Source organism: Melospiza melodia, chromosome 10, assembly GCF_035770615.1.
Source record: "Melospiza melodia melodia isolate bMelMel2 chromosome 10, bMelMel2.pri, whole genome shotgun sequence".
In the NCBI taxonomy this organism is placed as follows: domain Eukaryota; kingdom Metazoa; phylum Chordata; class Aves; order Passeriformes; family Passerellidae; genus Melospiza; species Melospiza melodia.
This window is the reverse complement of record NC_086203.1, coordinates 11,828,559-11,846,502: the sequence shown is the minus strand read 5'-3', so window position 1 is coordinate 11,846,502 and position 17,944 is coordinate 11,828,559. Positions and strand designations below refer to the sequence as shown.

The 17,944-nt window shown below is 45.6% G+C and overlaps 1 protein-coding gene across 2 annotated transcripts in view; it reads right to left on the bottom strand.

Moving 5' to 3' along the window:
• Window positions 1-530: 530 nt before the first annotated feature.
• EFCC1 (EF-hand and coiled-coil domain containing 1) overlaps window positions 531-17,944 on the bottom strand; it is a 41,410-nt gene continuing 23,996 nt past the window's right edge. The window contains exons 3-8 of one of the 2 annotated variants that reach the window (XM_063164376.1): window positions 14,492-14,673; window positions 12,290-12,425; window positions 10,383-10,542; window positions 7,781-7,939; window positions 6,328-6,397; window positions 531-4,260 (exon numbers count right to left, since the gene is read on the bottom strand). In XM_063164376.1, the coding sequence (XP_063020446.1) occupies window positions 4,127-4,260; window positions 6,328-6,397; window positions 7,781-7,939; window positions 10,383-10,542; window positions 12,290-12,425; window positions 14,492-14,673 (841 nt within the window). In that variant the 3' untranslated portion in view covers window positions 531-4,126. Of the gene's footprint in view, window positions 4,261-6,327; window positions 6,398-7,775; window positions 7,940-10,382; window positions 10,543-12,289; window positions 12,426-14,491; window positions 14,674-17,944 lie in introns of both variants that reach the window. The other variant, XR_010028806.1, reaches the window with a different exon arrangement.

Here is a 17,944-nt window from a genome sequence, read left to right as displayed (position 1 = left end):
GAGTAAAAATGGCCATGAATTGGATTTGCTGTCCAGCTGGTGACTGGGTCTAAAATGCCAGTTTGGGAATTTTAGAATTCCTTTGAGCCTTTTCTTTCTCTTCTTTTGTTCTACAGTCTGGAAATGGGTGGGGGATCAAGTGTAGGAGCAGGCAATTCTCCAGACAGAGTCTGAAATTGTCACAGTTCAGAAGAATATAAACATTTTGGGAAATAATGTCATTTAAGGAGTGAGTCTCATTTCAGGGAAGTTTACTGTAATTCAGACTCCCCTTCTAAGTGAAGAAGTGAGTGAGCTGCATAAAACAAGGAGGTTTTGCTTTGCTAAGCTGAGTTCTTCTGTGGGTACCTCAGTCCAGGTTTGGGCTGTGATGATTTCAGCCTCGAGGTAATCTGAAAGAAGTTGGGGAGGCAAAATGCAGTTGAGCTATTTTGGTATGCTGAGGCAGAAAGAAGAGACAGAAAAGCAGAATAGAAACCCAAGACCTCTGAAAATCCCAGTCCTTTGAAAGTAAAGTGTAATTAAGGACATAAGAATGATTTTAATTTAATTTCACACTAGGAAACACACTCTATAGCTTTTGTATTTGGGGGAATTATACATAAAGTTATTAAGAAAATAAGACAGTGTAAATACCAAAGTATTGTGTCTTTAACTCCATGAAATTATAAATCTGAGAGAGGCCCTGTGGCTGGTAATGCCACATGTCACATGCACCCTGTAAAGGTTTAGTGTCACTCTCACACTGAGCAATTCCATTTTATTCCATTTTTATGTTAAAAGTGCTCCTTTCCTCCTAGTCCCAGCTCCTTCCATCCCCATGTACGGATTAAGGACAGCATCATGGAAGGGAGGAGTTTGAATTGCAGGGTTTTTTCCTCCCAAAGTGAGCACAGATGCACTGAACCCCTCAGAGCAGCTCTGGCTGGACAAGGCCACTCTGATCTGCTGCAGAAATTCTGTGACTCAGAGTAACATCTGGGATGAGTCCTCACTGCCAAATACTCCAGAGAGAGCATAAAAAATAAATAGGACAACTATTAAACAATTTTACAGATCAGGTGGGCTTTACTTTACTAATAGTTAATGCCTCCTATAAATAAAAAAATCATGGGAGGAGGAAACTCTTCTTGAAAAATGCCATTTGTGCTAGAAGTGGGAACCCCTCAGAGGTTACCCCAGGGAGAAATTTGCCAAATGGGAACTGAGGAGGGTGTTGGGAGGGGAAGGGACATTGAGGATGAAGTAAAATAATTTGTGGAAAAAACCCAAAAGCTTCATGGTGGAGGTCAGGGGAGAAAATACCCAAGCTTCCTTTAAGGGCCAGTTTGCAGGTTTAATAGGAAATTAATAAACTAAAACAGAGTTTGTGGGGATCTAAGGAAATGCAAAGTCTGTGAGAAATAGACTGCCAGGTTTGGGGACATGGGAACAGGAGAAAGGGTCCAGATGGTGACAAACCCAAATGCTGCAAGAACCCTGCAGTAAATGGGGACCCAGAGCCAGGTGTGTGCCTGCATTAGAATCCTGCTCCTGAACACACAGATCAGGCTCATTTCATCATTCCCTGGCATTTTCCCTCTTTACACCTCTGCCATGTTCCTGGGAAAGTCAGAGAGCTGCGCACAACAAAAGCTGATACTTGTTGGGATTTTTAGCAAATGAAGCCAAGCAGGGATCTGATTTCTGCTCATTTAAACTTTTGCCTGTGGCACAGCTAGAGGCTGTTTATGTAGGATATAATCCTAGCATGTCCCTCAGTATATACTCACTAACAGTATATTATGCTCTGGTATTTTGTTAGCAATATATTTAGCATTAAGAGATAGTTTTCTTTCTTAGAGGGTGAATATTATTCTATGTATATATGTCCTGTCTAATGTATCTTTAAGAAAAATGTAACTTAACAATATATATCTATTCTTACAATCTTCATCTGCTAAACCACAAAAAACCCCAAAATACAAAAAAACCCCAATGAGGTAAAACACGATTGAACAGAGTTTGTTTCGTTGTTTGCATAACACCTTTTGTTCCCTCCTTTAAAATGAAATTAAAATAATACAATTTTTTGTTTCCAATGTGGCTCAAAGGTGCCACAGTTTTCAGTGGAGGTGTGTGTGAGCCACACAATGTGGAAAGGAATGGAAATTTTATTCCCCAGCTTGCATTGTGGACCTTATTCCTGTATGAAAACCTTTTTCCTGGGAAAAATTAATACACATACAGTTGAATGATCTTGTTTCATCTCAGGCAAATCACATTCTTCAAAGATCCACAGTGCATCTTTCCAGTAACATAAATTCAGCTGGCTCTTTTAGGAACTCTGCCCCTGTTTGGCAGGTAAATGACACAGCAAAACACCTTGGAAGAAATCTAATTTTTTTTTTTACTTTTGTCCCGGGAATTATTTTATTGCTGATTAAAACATTCCATAGCACCATGATTAGACCCAGCTCTTTACATTAATTGGCCTCCATGTGGGGCCTGATTTTGTGTGTCTGCAGCTGCACTGAGGGAAATTAAAATTTAGAGCTCACTTGTGCACTGCACGAGTTGTTTGCTAACACAGAATGACAGCAAAGTGAATTTTTCAGCCCTTCCTTTCCCTGAGAGCCTGGGAACAAGATTGCTTTGGACCTTTTTCAAGCACTTAAATTTAACTTCTTATGTAAAATCTGACTGTTGTCAGGAAAGGCTGCTGCATATTCCTAAGGCATCTCTATAATTGCCAATATAAAATTCATCAGAGTAATAAAAAAATCTAGCTTCAGAGTTAAATAAGGTGAATAATTGAGTGAGAAACACAGAGCCCTTAATGCCTGCATTGCTGGCACACACTCCTGGGTGCCTTTATCATTCAGTTTGTCACCTGTAGGGGAAGGGATAACAAATCCAGGGATAACACAGGCTGCCTTGGCTTTGGAGTGGGGCTTCCACAAAGGCTGCAAACTGTGCCTAGCACCTGTATATCCAGAGCTGTAAATCCATGTGGGTCAGGTGAGGGTGATGGGCACAGTCAGGTACCAGTCCAGTCCCAGTTTTCCAGAGCTGTAAATCCATGTGGGTCAGGTGAGGGTGATGGGCACAGTCTGGTACCAGTCCAGTCCCAGTTTTCCAGAGCTGTAAATCCCTGTGGGTCAGGTGGTTGTGGCAGGCACAGTTTGGTTTGGTGCCAGCCCAGCCCCTGCATAGCCAGGGCTGTAAATCAGTGTGGGTCAGGTGAAGGTGATGGGCAGAGTTTGGTGCCAGCCCAGTCCCAGTGACCCTGTGGGTCAGGTGGGCACATTTGGGTGCCAGTCCAGTCCCATTTTTGCAGAGCTGTAAATCCCTGTGGGTCAGGTGAAGATGGTGGGAACAGTTTGGTGCCAGTCCAATCCCAGTTTTCCAGAGCTGTAAATCCCTGTGTGGGTCAGATGAAGGTGGTGGGGCACATTTAGGTGCCAGTCCAGTCCCATTTTTGCAGAGCTGTAAATCCCTGTGGGTCAGGTGAAGATGGTGGGAACAGTTTGGTGCCAGTCCAATCCCAGTTTTCCAGAGCTGTAAATCCCTGTGTGGGTCAGATGAAGGTGGTGGGGCACAGTTTGGTGCCAGTGCAGTTCCAGTTTTGCAGAGCTGTAAATCCCTGTGGGTCAGGTGAGTGTGGTGGGCACAGTTTGGTGCCAGCCCAGTCCCTGCACAGCCAGGGATGTAAATCCCTGTGGGTCAGGTGAGGGTGGTGGGCACATTTTGGTTTGGTGCCAGTCCAATCCCAATTTTGCAGAGCTGTTAATCCCTGTGGGTCAGGTGAGGGTGGTGGGCACATTTGGGTGCCAGTCCAGTCCCATTTTTGCAGATCTGTAAATCACTGTGGGTCAGGTGAAGATGGTGGGAACAGTTTGGTGCCAGCCCAGTGCCACGGGCACCCCAGGGCTGGGCTCTGCAGCCCAGGTAAGGCAGGGCTGTGCCCAGCCTGGGCTGCTGCTCCTCCCTTGGGTCACTGCTTGCTCCTGGCCTGTGCAGGCGTGGCTGAGCTGGACAAATGTCCCTCCTTCCTCCTTCCAGCTGGCCAAATGTCCCTCATTCCTCCTTCCAGCTGGCCAAATGTCCCTCCTTCCTCCTTCCACTGTCCTGGGGCTGCCTGGGCTCAGCAGGAGATCACCAGGGGGTTGGACAGGGACCGTGGGCTCTGTGCCTGCTCCAAGGGCTGCTTGTGCAAGAGTTCACAGGCTGCCAGCTCCTGCTGAAGGGTGTCCAGCACTTCCAACAGCTGGGCTTTGCCTTGGGAAAGCAAATGGCAAACATGAGCATTTGAACAAAGTCAGCAAGTTGCAGTTTCACAATTATAAGAAGCTCTTTTCTTCATAGGTGCCCTTTCAAGTGGTTAGCATTAAATGTCTAAATTTTGTGAACAAATAATGAATTCCTGTCCAAAAAAACTGAGTAAATCTGGGTTCAGCTGTCTTCTCTGGTTTCCTCTTGCTTCATCCCCTGCCCACTGAGGTCTCATGTACTTGTGTGAACAAAGACTATTTCATATCACCATTGCCAACCCAACCACCCACTTTGGCTTGTCAGAGAAAAAAGGTTTGATTACCAAGACCTGAGAAAGAAAAATGTTTGATTACAAAGACTTGGAAAAGCTGCTGAAGCCTCCCCAGGTGCACAGGCAGACAGTGGGAAGCAGAGAAGGTGAGCTGTGCATGGCAGTGGTGATGCAGAATGCACAAAAAGCAGTACTTGGAGTTTAGGGGAGCTGAGCTGTGCTGCTCATACAAAGGGAGGAGCTTTGAGCAGCATTCCTTGGTATTATTGTCACTGCTAGTAATGAAGGGATGGGTCTTATTTCAGGCTAAATTATTTATAGCTCAGACAAACATCAGTCTCAGGGGCTGTGAGGTTTCAGAGGAGCAAGCACTGGGCCATAGCTCAAGAGCAGTCACAAGTTCTTTGTTCCAAGGCAATACAGAACTTTCTAACCCAATGACAGCTGCCACAGGGTTTATTTTGCTTTTCTAACCCATCACCTTTACTCACTTCTGCTGCACTCTGGACACTTTTGTCCAATGGCTTCTGTCTCACATGCACACAAATGCTTCTGTTATAATTCTGAGCTCTCAGCTCACTCCACACAACCCCAGCCCTACACTACAAACCCTTCACCATCTCAGCAGTACAGCTGCTCACTAACTTAAGGCACATTCTTACAACTACAGAACCATCAGTTTATGATTTTTCTGCTTAATATCTGTATATTGTATTTTTACATTAATCTAAGCTTTTTCCAAGGTTGCAACTCAAACCCTTCAGCATCTGTGGAAGTTTCTGTTTTTCCAATTCCCACACCCTGGAGTCCCTGTTCCTGTGCTGGATAATTGACAGATAATTCTGGACACTGTGCTGTGGATCCAAAAAGTGTCTTCTTCTGTTCTCCCAGGAGAACATCACACCCATGGCTCAGCTGTGGTTTCTCTCTGTATTGGTGTTCTGGAGCCTACAAAAGTCTGTCTTTGCCCTCTTTTCTCTGCTTCCTCTGCAGCTGAAGAGCAGAGCTTGGCTCTGGGCTGCCTGTGCCCTGGATTGCTGGGCACAAGGAAAAACAGCCTTTGAAACTGCAAACCCCAAAGGGTTCCCATGCTCTTCTCCCTAAATCCCTGTAAATAATAGTCTCCAAAACCCAGCCCCCAGGCCACATCTGGTCTTTTCTAATCTAGTCTTTGCTGCCTGCCTATTAAAGCCCCTCCAAGACATATTCCTGGGACAGGATGTCCATTCCTTGGAGAGAAGTACAAATGCTCTGCTGATAGGAACAAAGTAATCAAAGCAAAGCCCGGGGGCTGTGATCCCTGCACAGCTCCTGCAAAGGCAGCTCCACACCACAGGCAAGGACAGGAGCTTGCAAGTTGAATTTTCACACCAGGATCATGAAGTGCTGTTATTAGAGGAGTGCAGGTTTGAGCTGGTTTCTGCACAGAACTGCTCTGGTGGGTTAATCTTGAGTTGTAGAGAGGAACCCAACACACTGGGGTAGCAAACCTGAAAACAGCTGCATTACATACTTGGTCATTTCTCCACTGTCTCGTATCAATGAAACCCTAAAAATATTTGTAGGACACTGAATTATCCCCCTAAGGCCAAATTTTAATTAAATTTTCACTAAAAAAGCACCCTGACTGTGGTTTTGATGCATCACAGACTAGAAAGCATCACTCTCTATAGTTATTCGTCTTGCAAGCCACCTCCTTCTCCCCAGCCTGTACCCTAGGATTTGAAATATCCTTTTCCTACCCAGTGTTTGTCCCCAAAGGACTCTTTTCATGGTTCTTTAGATGTGATTTCTTTTCTTACCAGGCTGAGGATCACAACAGGATTCCAAAGTGCTCAGCAGGATTTTCCCCAGGGCTCGCTTCGATATGTTCTGTAAAAAACAAAACAAAATTGTAGCACCAATGTGTCCTTCAGCAGCTTACAGATATGCAACAGAACCTGTGTGCAGAGTATTTGCATATGGAAACTAAACCAAAATGCCACTGAATCCTGATTAACACAAGATTTGATATCTGCTGTCTTTTCAAGCATTTGATCTAAGACCCTGCTCAGACAGTTTGTAGGGGGTTGTAATTCCTTAATATGGCTGTGGAAAGAGAAATAACAATTATTCAGCAGGAAATTCAGAACTTTCTAGAGCTTGTGCTTGAACAACTGTAGGTGGCAAGGAGGGTAAGCAGAGCAAAAGCTCTTTGAGTCCTCTGCCAGGTCTGTGGGAAGGTGAGCTGGACCTGGTGGTGTTATTTTAGGAAGGGTCTTCTCAGACCCAGCTGAAGGACAGAACAAATGTCCTGTGGCAGGGCTGGATGTGAGATGTAATAAACATTAGCCAAAGTGAGAGCACTGTAAAAACTACTCAGGATCTGGGTGGGCTCTCTCAGTGGTGGTTTTACATATGAAATCTGGTGGGACATTACATAATGAGCCTGGGAAAGCAAACTGTCCTCATTTGCTGTCAAGACACTGGTGTGCTTTCTGGGAGATGGTCTGGCAATCAGTTTAATTAGCACTTAGAGAGCCCTGAGTAGCTGCAGGCACAGGTTGTTCTTGCTAAAACTTCAAGAAGTGCAAATGGAAGGGAGCAATTCTGGGAGGAAGATGCTGCTACCTCCAGGCACAGCTGGCCCTGCTCCCTGCCTGGAGCCCCCAGTGGGGACTGGGGCAGAGTGGGAAGCAGTGGGAGGATTTCACATGGCCTCAGCAGCACTGTGTGAGGTTTTATTAGCCCTGTCAGGATGTGTGTGTGCCTTTGGGCAGTCACTGTTTGGTGGCAGGTTCTGTTGGGAATGAGATTTCAGACATGAGGGTGAATGTGCCGGGGAAGTGACACCTAAACCCACAGGGTAACGTCTCTTTTGCCTTGGGTACATCCCTTCAGGGATTTAGGGGATTCTGCTGACTCAGAGTTACATTAGCATGCAATTAAACAAAGGTCCTGTTCTAGAAGGAAAAATACATATTCTGGAATCTTCCTGATTGCTCACTCCTCTGTTTTCTTCGTTTGCCTTCAATTTTGGTTTAGAGGGTAATGAGCTTGAAGATTCAGCTCCAAGGAGACCTCTAGGCTTTTGGAAAGCAAGCAAAGAGGTCTGAAAGCTTTCTGCAACCACCAGGCAGCTCCCAGGGCACACACCTCTAAAATCCTGTCCTGCTGTAAAGGATTTTTTACTTCCTAGAAGGGATGAACATATTCTCAGTTTGGAAGGGACTCCAAAGCCCAGTTTTCAGTCCCAGGACTGCTTTCTCACCATACCAAGCCTCGGAGCTGTTGGAGAAGCTGCAGAACATCCAGGAGCTTCTCTTCCACCAGGGACAGCCGAACCCTCTCTGTCTCCAGCATCTGCAGCTCCATCTTCAGCACTTCTGTCTCCTCCACCTTCTGCTGCAGCTCCCCGAGCCACGGGCCCTTCATCTGCACAAAACACAGCAAACTGAAGGCACTGGAGCTTTTCCCTTCTTGCCCAAGCATTGCAAAGCTGAGGTTTTCCCCTTTTGTGGTAAATGGGGCTCACTCCAGAAGATTCCCTTGAAGTGAAGTCCATTTCTTTAATGTGCTACATAAAGTGAGATATCAGGGGTTGTTAGGAAATCAGGGCTTTGCTCTTGTGCACAATGGGAGTTCATTCATCACTGGGTGCAAGCAGCTCATTCAGGAATTTTAAATATTACATTTATTAAATATTTTATACTTAAATACTAACATTGCTATGTCAGCCTTCTCTCCTTTTGCATTCCCGTTGTCCTTTATAGAGCAAAACTAATTTGTGTGCCCTCAGCACAATCATTCTTTGTCTTGCAGCTCCTTCCTAGCAACCATCTGTACACTCAGTGAGACAGGAAGATGTCTCTGTCCCTGGTGAAGTGGGGACCAGGTGAGGAACACCAAGAGTAACAACGTCTCCCCTGTTTCTCCTTGCTTTTCTCCAGATGTTGGGATGAACTTCTCCTTTGACCCTGCATGGCATTTCATAAACTAATTGCCTTTTTAATTAAGCTGGCAGCTTGCATGTGAGCTCATATAGAAAATAATTGACATTTCTTTGTAACACTACACTTGGCAGCATAACTCTTTATTTTTAGACTTTAGAACTCATGTTCTCCTCATCTATCACCCCCAGGTCGCCACCCTGTCTTCAGAAGGAGCTATTTATAAGTTTTTGCCTGTTGGAAAGTAGAACTTTCTAGACATGACAAATCTCAGAACTCTCTCAGACTCTGGTTTTACAAGCCTCAGGTGGAGCAATTATTAATCACTATTTGAGAGTGCTGCCCTTCACTTGCCTGCTAAGGCTCTTGCTTGTTAGCCATGTTGTTATTTTCTGATTTTCCACACTGAGCAGGTACAAACAGAAGCAAATACAGCCATGTGTAAGGCACTTTTGTCAGCCTCAGAGAAGGTGTTGGTGGTTTATTTATTACGCTAATATATTTATTTGCAAGATGCTTGCGAGAGAGCATTTCTCAGTCTTCCTATTTGCTTTCTGTTGATTGCAAGGAGAGTCACATTTTTCACAGGAATTTTTTATTACTTGTCTGTTTTGTAGCAGCAAATTCCTCCCCTGTAACTGCTGGCTAACATAAAAGGGCTTAAGAATAAATTTCCTAACAGGCTCAACATGATTCATCCTACTGCAATTTAATTCACGTCACATTGAGCTGGCACTGTGTCTTCTTCACCTCCCTGCTTGCCTCTAAATCAAGAACAACAGATTCCATTTGTCTTCTGGAATTTTGTATTAATCTGTTGATAATGGTGCTTTTCCAGACAAGCTGCACAGAACTAATATCCATCAGCAGAGATGAAAAAGAGGGTGGTATGATGCTGCAGAAGAAGATGAGCATCTCAGAATGGGGAAGAAAGGAGAAGAAAACTGGCACTACCTGCAGGTACTTTTTTTTCCTGTGGACTGATGCTTAGCAGTAGAGAAGGAACTTTTGTGTTTCTCTAAAGAATATTGCAAGGATAAATTGCCACTGAATAATGCAAATTGTGTAAGGCAGAAACAGGATTTTATTCTGGTTTTATTTTTTTTTCCTTAACAAGTAAACTCTTTCATTTAAGTTAGTCAAGGGAGAAAATGATATGAAACACTGTTAAAACACAAAGGATGGCAACATGTATAGAAGCTGAATACTTTACCCTCACTTTAAATATTTCACTGATTCACATAATCCTTTCAGAACTACTGGAAGCTTTCTGCTTTGTTAAGGATGGGGTATAAAATACTGAACAAGCACAGGAGAAAGCAGACCAGGACAATGCACTATTTTTGTTCCACAGAAAGATTGCTGGCACTTCTGTGCCCATCAGGGGCTGAAGTCTGCAGAATTTAAATAGTGAGATCACACATGACTGCTCTGCTCAAGGGGGGCTGGACATGCTGCAGAACTAACTTTATTCATATTTTATTCTATTAGATTTATATATTATATGTATGACATAAATATGTCAGTCTAAGCCAAATAAAAAGAGTAAATGGGACAATTTACTCCAAAACAAGGAGTCTCAGCCAGCCTGAGGGATTTATAGAAAAGTTATCCTGCTCCCAGAGGCGTCGGATGCCTGAGGATAAGGGGAATGCTTCATCCACAGCTGGAGAACCTCAGTAAATCAAGGACAGTATTTGGAGGGCCTGGGGTACCTCTCATCCTCTAAAGGCAGTTTTAGATAGGAACCAGAGTAGAAATGCAGGTGTTGTAGGAGAGCAGGAGATGTCAGAGCTGACAAACTATAGCACAATGAGAAACATCAGGAACAGAGAGCAGAATGGCCAGAATAAAACACAAACACACACAGATGCAGCTCCCCAAAGATGCATAAACAGCTCTTTCACACTCTGCTTGGCACCTGTTACCTCTTCCATGCTTGTTTCCAGTTTTCTCTCTTGGTGGCCCTTGAGTTCTGGCTGCTCTGTGAGGGGGGAGATTGTCCCCAAGAGCTCCACAGGGTCCTTCCCCTCAGTGCTGCTGGTCTCCAGGTAGGACAGCAGCTTTCTCCACGTCTTTTCATCACATCTACACACATCATTAAGAGAAAAGAGTTAGTGAGACCTCACAATAGAGGTCTGTGTTTGTTAAAACCAGTTTTCCTGTGGCATTCTTGGCAGCACAGGTCACAAATGAGTGTCTGACACTGGCCAAATACCATCTGTTTAGGAGATAATGTTTGGGTTTTTGATGGAGAGGCATAGCATATGATGTGGACTATCCTACATTTCACGGACTGTCTGATGGGGCAGAGAGTGTGATGCATTACTATATACACCCTAAAATCATGAAGAAAACATGCTGGGGGGGGAAGGGTAGAGTTAAGTGTTGCTGTAGTTAAATTTTGTAACAATAGTTTTTCAGGCCATAGATCTTGGAGAGAGGCCAAGTAGGAATTTATGATAGAATTTGTTTTATTTTTAGGGCTGTGCATTGTTTTAGGGGGTTGGCAGTTGTGTCTAACCCCTCCCCTTATTACAGGGTGCTGGGGCTGGTTGTAGCGGCGGTTGCAGGGTGTGGCTGGCTGGTAAGCTTGGGGGTTTCCTTTGTGTCTCTGGTGCTTGTTATGGTTTATTTAGGAGGGATGTTGGTAGTGTTTGTTTATTCAGTGTCATTGCTGGCAGATCATTACCCAGAAGCCTGGGCCAATTGGGGTGTTGTTGGTTATGGCCTTGGGATGGGGTTGGTTGTGGTGGTGGGGCTTGCTGTGGGGGGTGTGTTGGGGTTATTAGTGGACAAAGAGACAGTGAATAGTGGGGGTCTGTTGTCAGTCTGATCAGATTTTAGTGGGGTGGCTATGCTTTATTCAGAGGGGGTGGGATTGCTTTTGACTGGAGGGTGAGGATTGTTGTTGACTTTGTGCTGTTGGAGCTCATGCAGGGGCTGTCTCGGGGGGCGATTCGGGCTGTTTAGTCAAAGGGTCAGGGAGTAGTTTAGTTAAAAATGCCAGCTTTGGGAGTTAGAGATGAGGGTTTGAATCCTTTCTTCCTGAGATAGGGTGATGGGGTAACTCTAAGAAGAGGTTTAGTTTTCAATCTTTGGCTCACAAGACCAATGTTTTTATAAACTATTAGAGTTCATTAGAGTTTGAGTAGTTTATTTTCTAGGGCGGCTGCAAGGGGGAATAAAACCAGGATGATTGTGAAGTAAGTGAATGAGGCTAGTTGGCCAGTGATGATGAATGGGTGTTCTGCTGGTTGGCTGCCTACTCAGGTTAGAATGAGGACATTAGCAACCAGGGCTCAGGAGAAGATTTGTGATAGAGGGCAGAAGGTTATCGATCACAGTTTTGATGTGTGTAGTAATGGAGTGAGGAACAGGACAAGGATTGAGGCAGATAGGGCTAGTAGGCCTCCTGGTTTGTTTGGGATGGATCGGAGAATGGTGTAGGTGAATAGGAAGTATCATTTGGGTCTGATGTGGGGAGGGGGGACTAGTGGGTTACCCAGTGTAAAGTTTTCTGGGTCTCCTAGGAGGTTGGGGGAGAATAGGGCCAGGGAGACGAGTAGGGAAAGTATTAGTACAAATCCTAGAATGCCTTTGATAGTGTGGTATGGGTGGAAGGGGATTTTGTCGCAGTCTGAGGGGATGCCTGGTGGGTTATTTGATCCTGTTTCATGGAGGAAGGGGGCTAATTAGGGCTTGGGGGCAATCTCTAGCCAGCTGCTCCCCATGTGCCACACAGGATGGGCACAAGGCTCCTGACTGCAGCCACAGGTTGTGAAATGACCTTTGCAAAGGGCTCAAATGGCACTAATTAAGGAATTAAACTCACCCACTGCCACAGCAAGGGAGCTTGGCCAGCATCCTCCTCCTGTGGCCCAGCTGGGGAGTGTGGTGCCCTGGCCACTGCTGCTCCTCCTCCTCGTCCGAGGCGGCCTGGCCCTCCACAGAGCGACAGAGCTGCTCCTCTGCTGGGAGACAGGCAGCCCTCAGCAGCACCCCAACAACCCAGTGTGATCTCACGGTTTGCCTCAGATACCTCGGGTTTCTCTCTGTAGATTTCCCCAGGTATGCCAATTACCTCTCCTTTCCCCACCCTGACCCCTGCTGAGTGCTGTCTGTCAATCCTGGCATTCCAGAAAGGGCATCGAGTGATTGGCAAAGCACAAAAGATGCCTTTCAGCCCTGGGGGACTCTGGGCCATCCAGGTGTCATTTGTCCCCCGACACTCTCCCTGGTGGGATCCCAACTCTTTCCCTGCCCCTCTCCTCGGGGTTAAAAGGAACAGCAACCACTCTTCTCACTGGTTACAGCTGTGGCCTCTTAAAGTCAGGCCTGTTCCCAATCTTTGATAATTGGCCCAGCTGCAACTTCTTAGGGGTGAGATTATTTTTTACACTATCTTTATTTTCGTGGTTGGAGGAGTTCTGTTGGAGCAGTTGCTGGATTCAGTGGCCTGTGTGCCAGGAATAAAGCTCTGGATCAAAACCCTCCATCAGAACCGACTCCTTTCCTTCACTACCGCCTTAAAGCTTCTCCAGCAGAGGAAAACCTGAGTTCCTGCTTGCCTGGACTTGTCCCAAGTGCTCAGCTGCAGCATCCAGCCAGCCAAAGGTGTCTCTGAGGTGAAACCACCACACATCCAGCCAGCCAAAGGTGTTTCTGAGGTGAAATCACCACAGCTGCCACCCTTGGTTAAGCAGCAAGGGCCAGACAAGCCCAGGCACAACCCATCTGGCTATATTGGTAAATAATTCCAATACCCAGCTACACCCCCAGCCTGAGGCAGAACAAAGTGAGGGCCTGAAACCCCAGAGAAACCCCATGGCAGGTGCCCAGCAGCCTGGGAAGGGGCTGAGGCAGTGTACAGTGTACTGGCTCTGCATGGGAGCTGTTTACAGAAGTGACACAAAACCACCACCGGCAGCTGCAGCCAAGATCATTATTTTAAGAGTCTTGAACATTGCTTTCTTGTGGGTATCTTGGAGCTGTTTATCTCAACTCTCTTCTTTCCTTGAGGTAAGGTGAGGATAAGTGTGAAGGATCAGTTGTGGGGGACAATTACTGTTCAAGGACACAGTTTTTTTTACTTGTTCATCTCTCTGGATTAGTTTTTCTGCCTAACTAATCCTATTTTGCTTGATGGAGCATTTCTCCCTATTTTAGAATCTATGACCCCATGATTTATTAGTAAGAAAACATTTTGCTAAAAAGCTGCTTGTTCTTGAAATACAGCAGTGTAATGTTATGTGGAAACTCTGAGCTGGCAAAGTGTGTGATTTGATAAAAACATTTGTAAAAGCAGGTTTGGTTTCTAAGTCTAGCCAGGTGAAGAACATGCTACAATGTTGATTGTATTTACTTGTCACTGTTTTTAACATTCCCAAGCAGCTGCTTCCCAGCTCCACTTAACACACACCTAAAATCCAATTTTTTTGTCACAACAAACAGCTCTCTGGCCTGCACTAAAGGTGCCTTGGAATTCAGAATTATTGTCAGACAAGTGCTTTTGTGGTCTTTGAACTGGATGTGCCCAAAAAAATCAATCACTGCAGGGAAGCCAAAGCGTGCAGTGTTATGGCAGCTGTTGGGGCTACATATGCTAAACAGTTTGGGCTTGTCCAGAGTCACTGGAGCAGCCAGGATGTTTCCAAGGAACGTGGCTGTACAGAATATTAACTGCAAATTGTTTCCTTGGAAATTATTTTCGCTGAGGTTCTGCATTTTTATTTACAAAGAAATGAAATCTGTATACTTTTTAAGCCAGGAAAAAAAGTTTTGGTGGGATGACTCATGTGGAAAAAAGCAGTTTTAAATCACAGCTCTAAGTGATAAGTTCAGTCTTTCATTAAACACAGAATTATGTGGGGAGCGAGGAGCGGAAATCTGGGCGATGAGGTTTTGCCTAGGTCTGGGATTTCAAGACTCTCTAGGACTGGTTAGTGGTGTGGTGCCTTGACCTCTCTGGTGGTTTTGCTGCTGCTGGCACCGGAGATGAGAGAGGCCAGGCAGTGTTTGGGGCTGGGGTCGGTACCGTGGTCGGTGGTGCCCGGCGGTGCCACGGACGCTCCGCGGGTGCCCCCGGGCACGGCTGCTGCCTCCTGCTCCTGATGCTGCTCCTGATGCTTCTGCTGCTGCTCAGGGCTGCTCTGCTGCTCCTGCTGCTGCTGCTGGGGGCTGCTCTGCTGGGCCAGCTGGCATCGCTCCAGTTCCGACCTGCAAAAGAGGCCAGAGGGTCAAAGCTGAGATGGAGACGGAGACAGACAAAGCAACACACTCGGTTTCCAGAAGGCTTCAAACCCTGTTTTTATTCTAGCATGCATGCCTATTCTACATTCTTACAAAGCTCATAACTTTACACTTTGCTCATTGGTCACAAGAGAGAAGCAAAGTGCTTCTTGGAATAGGCAGTTAATAGGCAGTCTATTGGAATAGGCAGTTGCAAGTTTCACTTATTTATCCTTCTTTCTTACTTGGTTTCTATGTCAACAACCTTGGTAGGGAATTCTTTCAGGGGTAAACATGGATCCTCTTAGCAAACTTCTCAATGACTCACAGAAGTTGCTGTAAAACCTCTTCCACACCAGAGTGAAAACCAAGATGTGCCCAGCATGGCTTTGGTGGGATGCAGCTGCTGGGACTCACTGAAGAACGGGGCCATCGACCCCAAGGGCTGCCTGAGGTGACTTCCCTGACAGCCAAAGGAAGGTGGGTCTCAGCTGTCCTGTGATAAGAAGAGCTGAACAGTGCCTGTAACTTTTGGGTCAGGTCCAAGACCTCGAGGGAACATCTGAGGAGTGGTCACTGTGGCCACAGGGACCTGCACCCAGTCCCGTGGGCTCAGACATGGCAGGGAGTTGGATCCAGGTCTTGTGAGTGATGGGATGAAGCAGAGTCAGAGCCTGAGCAGTCAAAAGGAATGATCCAGGAATGGTGGCACACCTGGAAACCAGGGGCTTGCAGGTGAGGAGTGTCTCTAATGGGTGTCATTGCTGACAGCCTCCTTTGGGATTGTCTTTGTCTGAGGTCAATGGCAGGACATCACACTTATGTGTTTTAAGGGAATGGCTTCCAAGGGATGGGACACAGATCAAATAATGTCACTGAGGAAAAGGAGTCCTCAAAGGCGCCAAATTCCCTCCAGATTCTTCTGTAGGTTAGTTTTGGTCTGGTGAATATTGAATATTTCCTTTATTTAACACATTAAATAGCAAAAATGAGAGCTAAACCACTTAGCAGGTGGGCTCTGCTGATACAACTTGTATCATGTAAGCTTTCTGTACAAATCCTGTGCTTCCTGCCTGGAGCTCCAGCTGCAGCTGGGAGGGGACTTTGGCTGCAGGGACAGAGCAGCTGAGGCCATGACCAGAATTGCAGAGCTTTTGTTTAACTCAGCTGCTCCTAAGGAGCCACACCAATGGTAGCTCCCTTATTGCCTGTGAAACTGTAAGGAGTAAACAAGATGATGAATTTAACCACAGAAGTCACTATTTGAAAACATCTGTAGGGGGGAAGCTGAGCTCAGCCTTGCTGAGAAGCCAGCACTTGCTTTACCCCCTTGAGTAGGGCTGACTGCATTAAAAACTAATGACTTACTTCATTTGCAATTTATGGTGCTGTTCAGCTCAGCAACAACTGGATTTCCTGAAAGCCAAGGGCAACAGCAATCCCCATCATCAGTTCTGGAAAAAATAATTCTGGAGTGGTGCACAAATAAAATGCACTGTAAAGCCTGGACATTCAGAGTGGGGGCTCTGAGAAGCATCACAGAGCTTCAGTTCTGGAGAGCAGCTGGGGGATATTCCCCTGCACAGGGATACTGCATTTTACCTTCCTGCAATGTGCTCATTTTCTGGTACTCTACAGGAATCCTTTACAATTTCTTGAGCACCACAGTTGGTGTCTGAGCAGATTGCTCTCAGTTTTGAGCTGCAGTATAATTCAGACTGCTCGGGTTTCAGATTCTAGAGTTAGTTCACATAACACAGATGCTGATATTTCAGTGAATATTTATTGCAGTGGTTAAGATTTTAATGGAGAATTTTTAAAGTATCATGGAAATCTTTTCCAGCAGGTGTGGAGGAGGAGCTGGAAGCAGGGATCCTCACTGCTTCTCAAACACAGGTTTAATTCTCTCCTCATTGCTATTCATACAGCATCAAATGGGTCTCCATAAATGAGAAGCAGAGTGAATAAACAGCACATTTGTTTGGGGCAAAGATCAGAGGGGGAAGGTTTGTGTGGGGTGAGCGTGGCAAGGCTTCCATGGAGACAGGGAAACAGCCCCCATTCATGGCAGAGCCTTTGTCCCCAGCACAATGGGCAGCAGCACTGCCGAGGGGAGAGTTTGCAAAGCACTGGACCTCAAAGTAATGCCCATGACTAATTGGCTTTTAATTGGCTCTGCTGTATTGTTATGGAAACATGGAGCTGCTGGAAAACCCACCTGCTTCTGGTGCTGAGCAAATCTTGGGCTTGAATAATTCCTGACTGGTCAGAAAATAACTCTGAGGAATTATTAACTTGTCATTCACAGAGCTTTAACTGGTCTTTTTTAGAGACTTCCTTGGAGCAGATCAAACAGCTGTGTGTGTACATTGCCCTGAGTGTAGTTATACTCAGAGCTATGCTTTATTTTCAAAGCGTAGGATTTGTGTTTTTTAACCAAAATGAGGTGTGATTTTTATTTTTGTACTATTTTACCTAAGCTGTCAGAGTTCAGTGAACTCAGAATGGTTTCAGATTTGGCTTACTCCCTGTGGGAATTAGAGACTTCAGGTGTGCACATTTTGGAATTATTTATGACTATTCATTTAGAGCTGAGATTTTGTTTTCATGCTGGAGCTGAGTGTCTGTGTGGGTTTTCTGAATTCATCCCTCTCTGGCTGGAGCTGTGAGCTCCTCCCCAACAGAAATCCAATGAATGAATGTTCTGTGATCATTCCAGATGCTTCATCTCAGCTTTTAAATAGCTTTAAATATCTGTCAGGTATTAAAGATAAATGTTTAAAAACATTAATTTTTAGTGGCTATAATAAAGATCACTAAATATCCTGGCTTTATATGGGCAGTTCTAAAGCACAGTTATAACTTCAGCTCTAATGGTTACAGTTCTGGGAGGTTTCCAGTTTCTTGGCTGACTATTTTCATTTTCTTGCCAAAATCACCAGCCTCTAGAAAAAACCATTAGTGTTTTCTTGCAAACCTTTCCATCTCCCTGCATGCTGGGGTGGTGCTGTCACACGCAGCAGGGCTGTGCCTTGCTGTCCCTCCTGTGGTGGCTTTGAGCACTCTGGAGGCAGCCCCAACCTTTGCACACCCAGGATGGAACTGAGGGTGCACAATGATTGTTTGAGGTGTGCTTTGAGCCCACCCACAAGGAACAGCAACAGAGGCATGTGGCAGCAAACACAGCCTCACCCCACACGCCCGTGCCAGAATTGCCTGGATACATTCTGTTTGTCCTCCCTGCTTTTCAAACTCACAT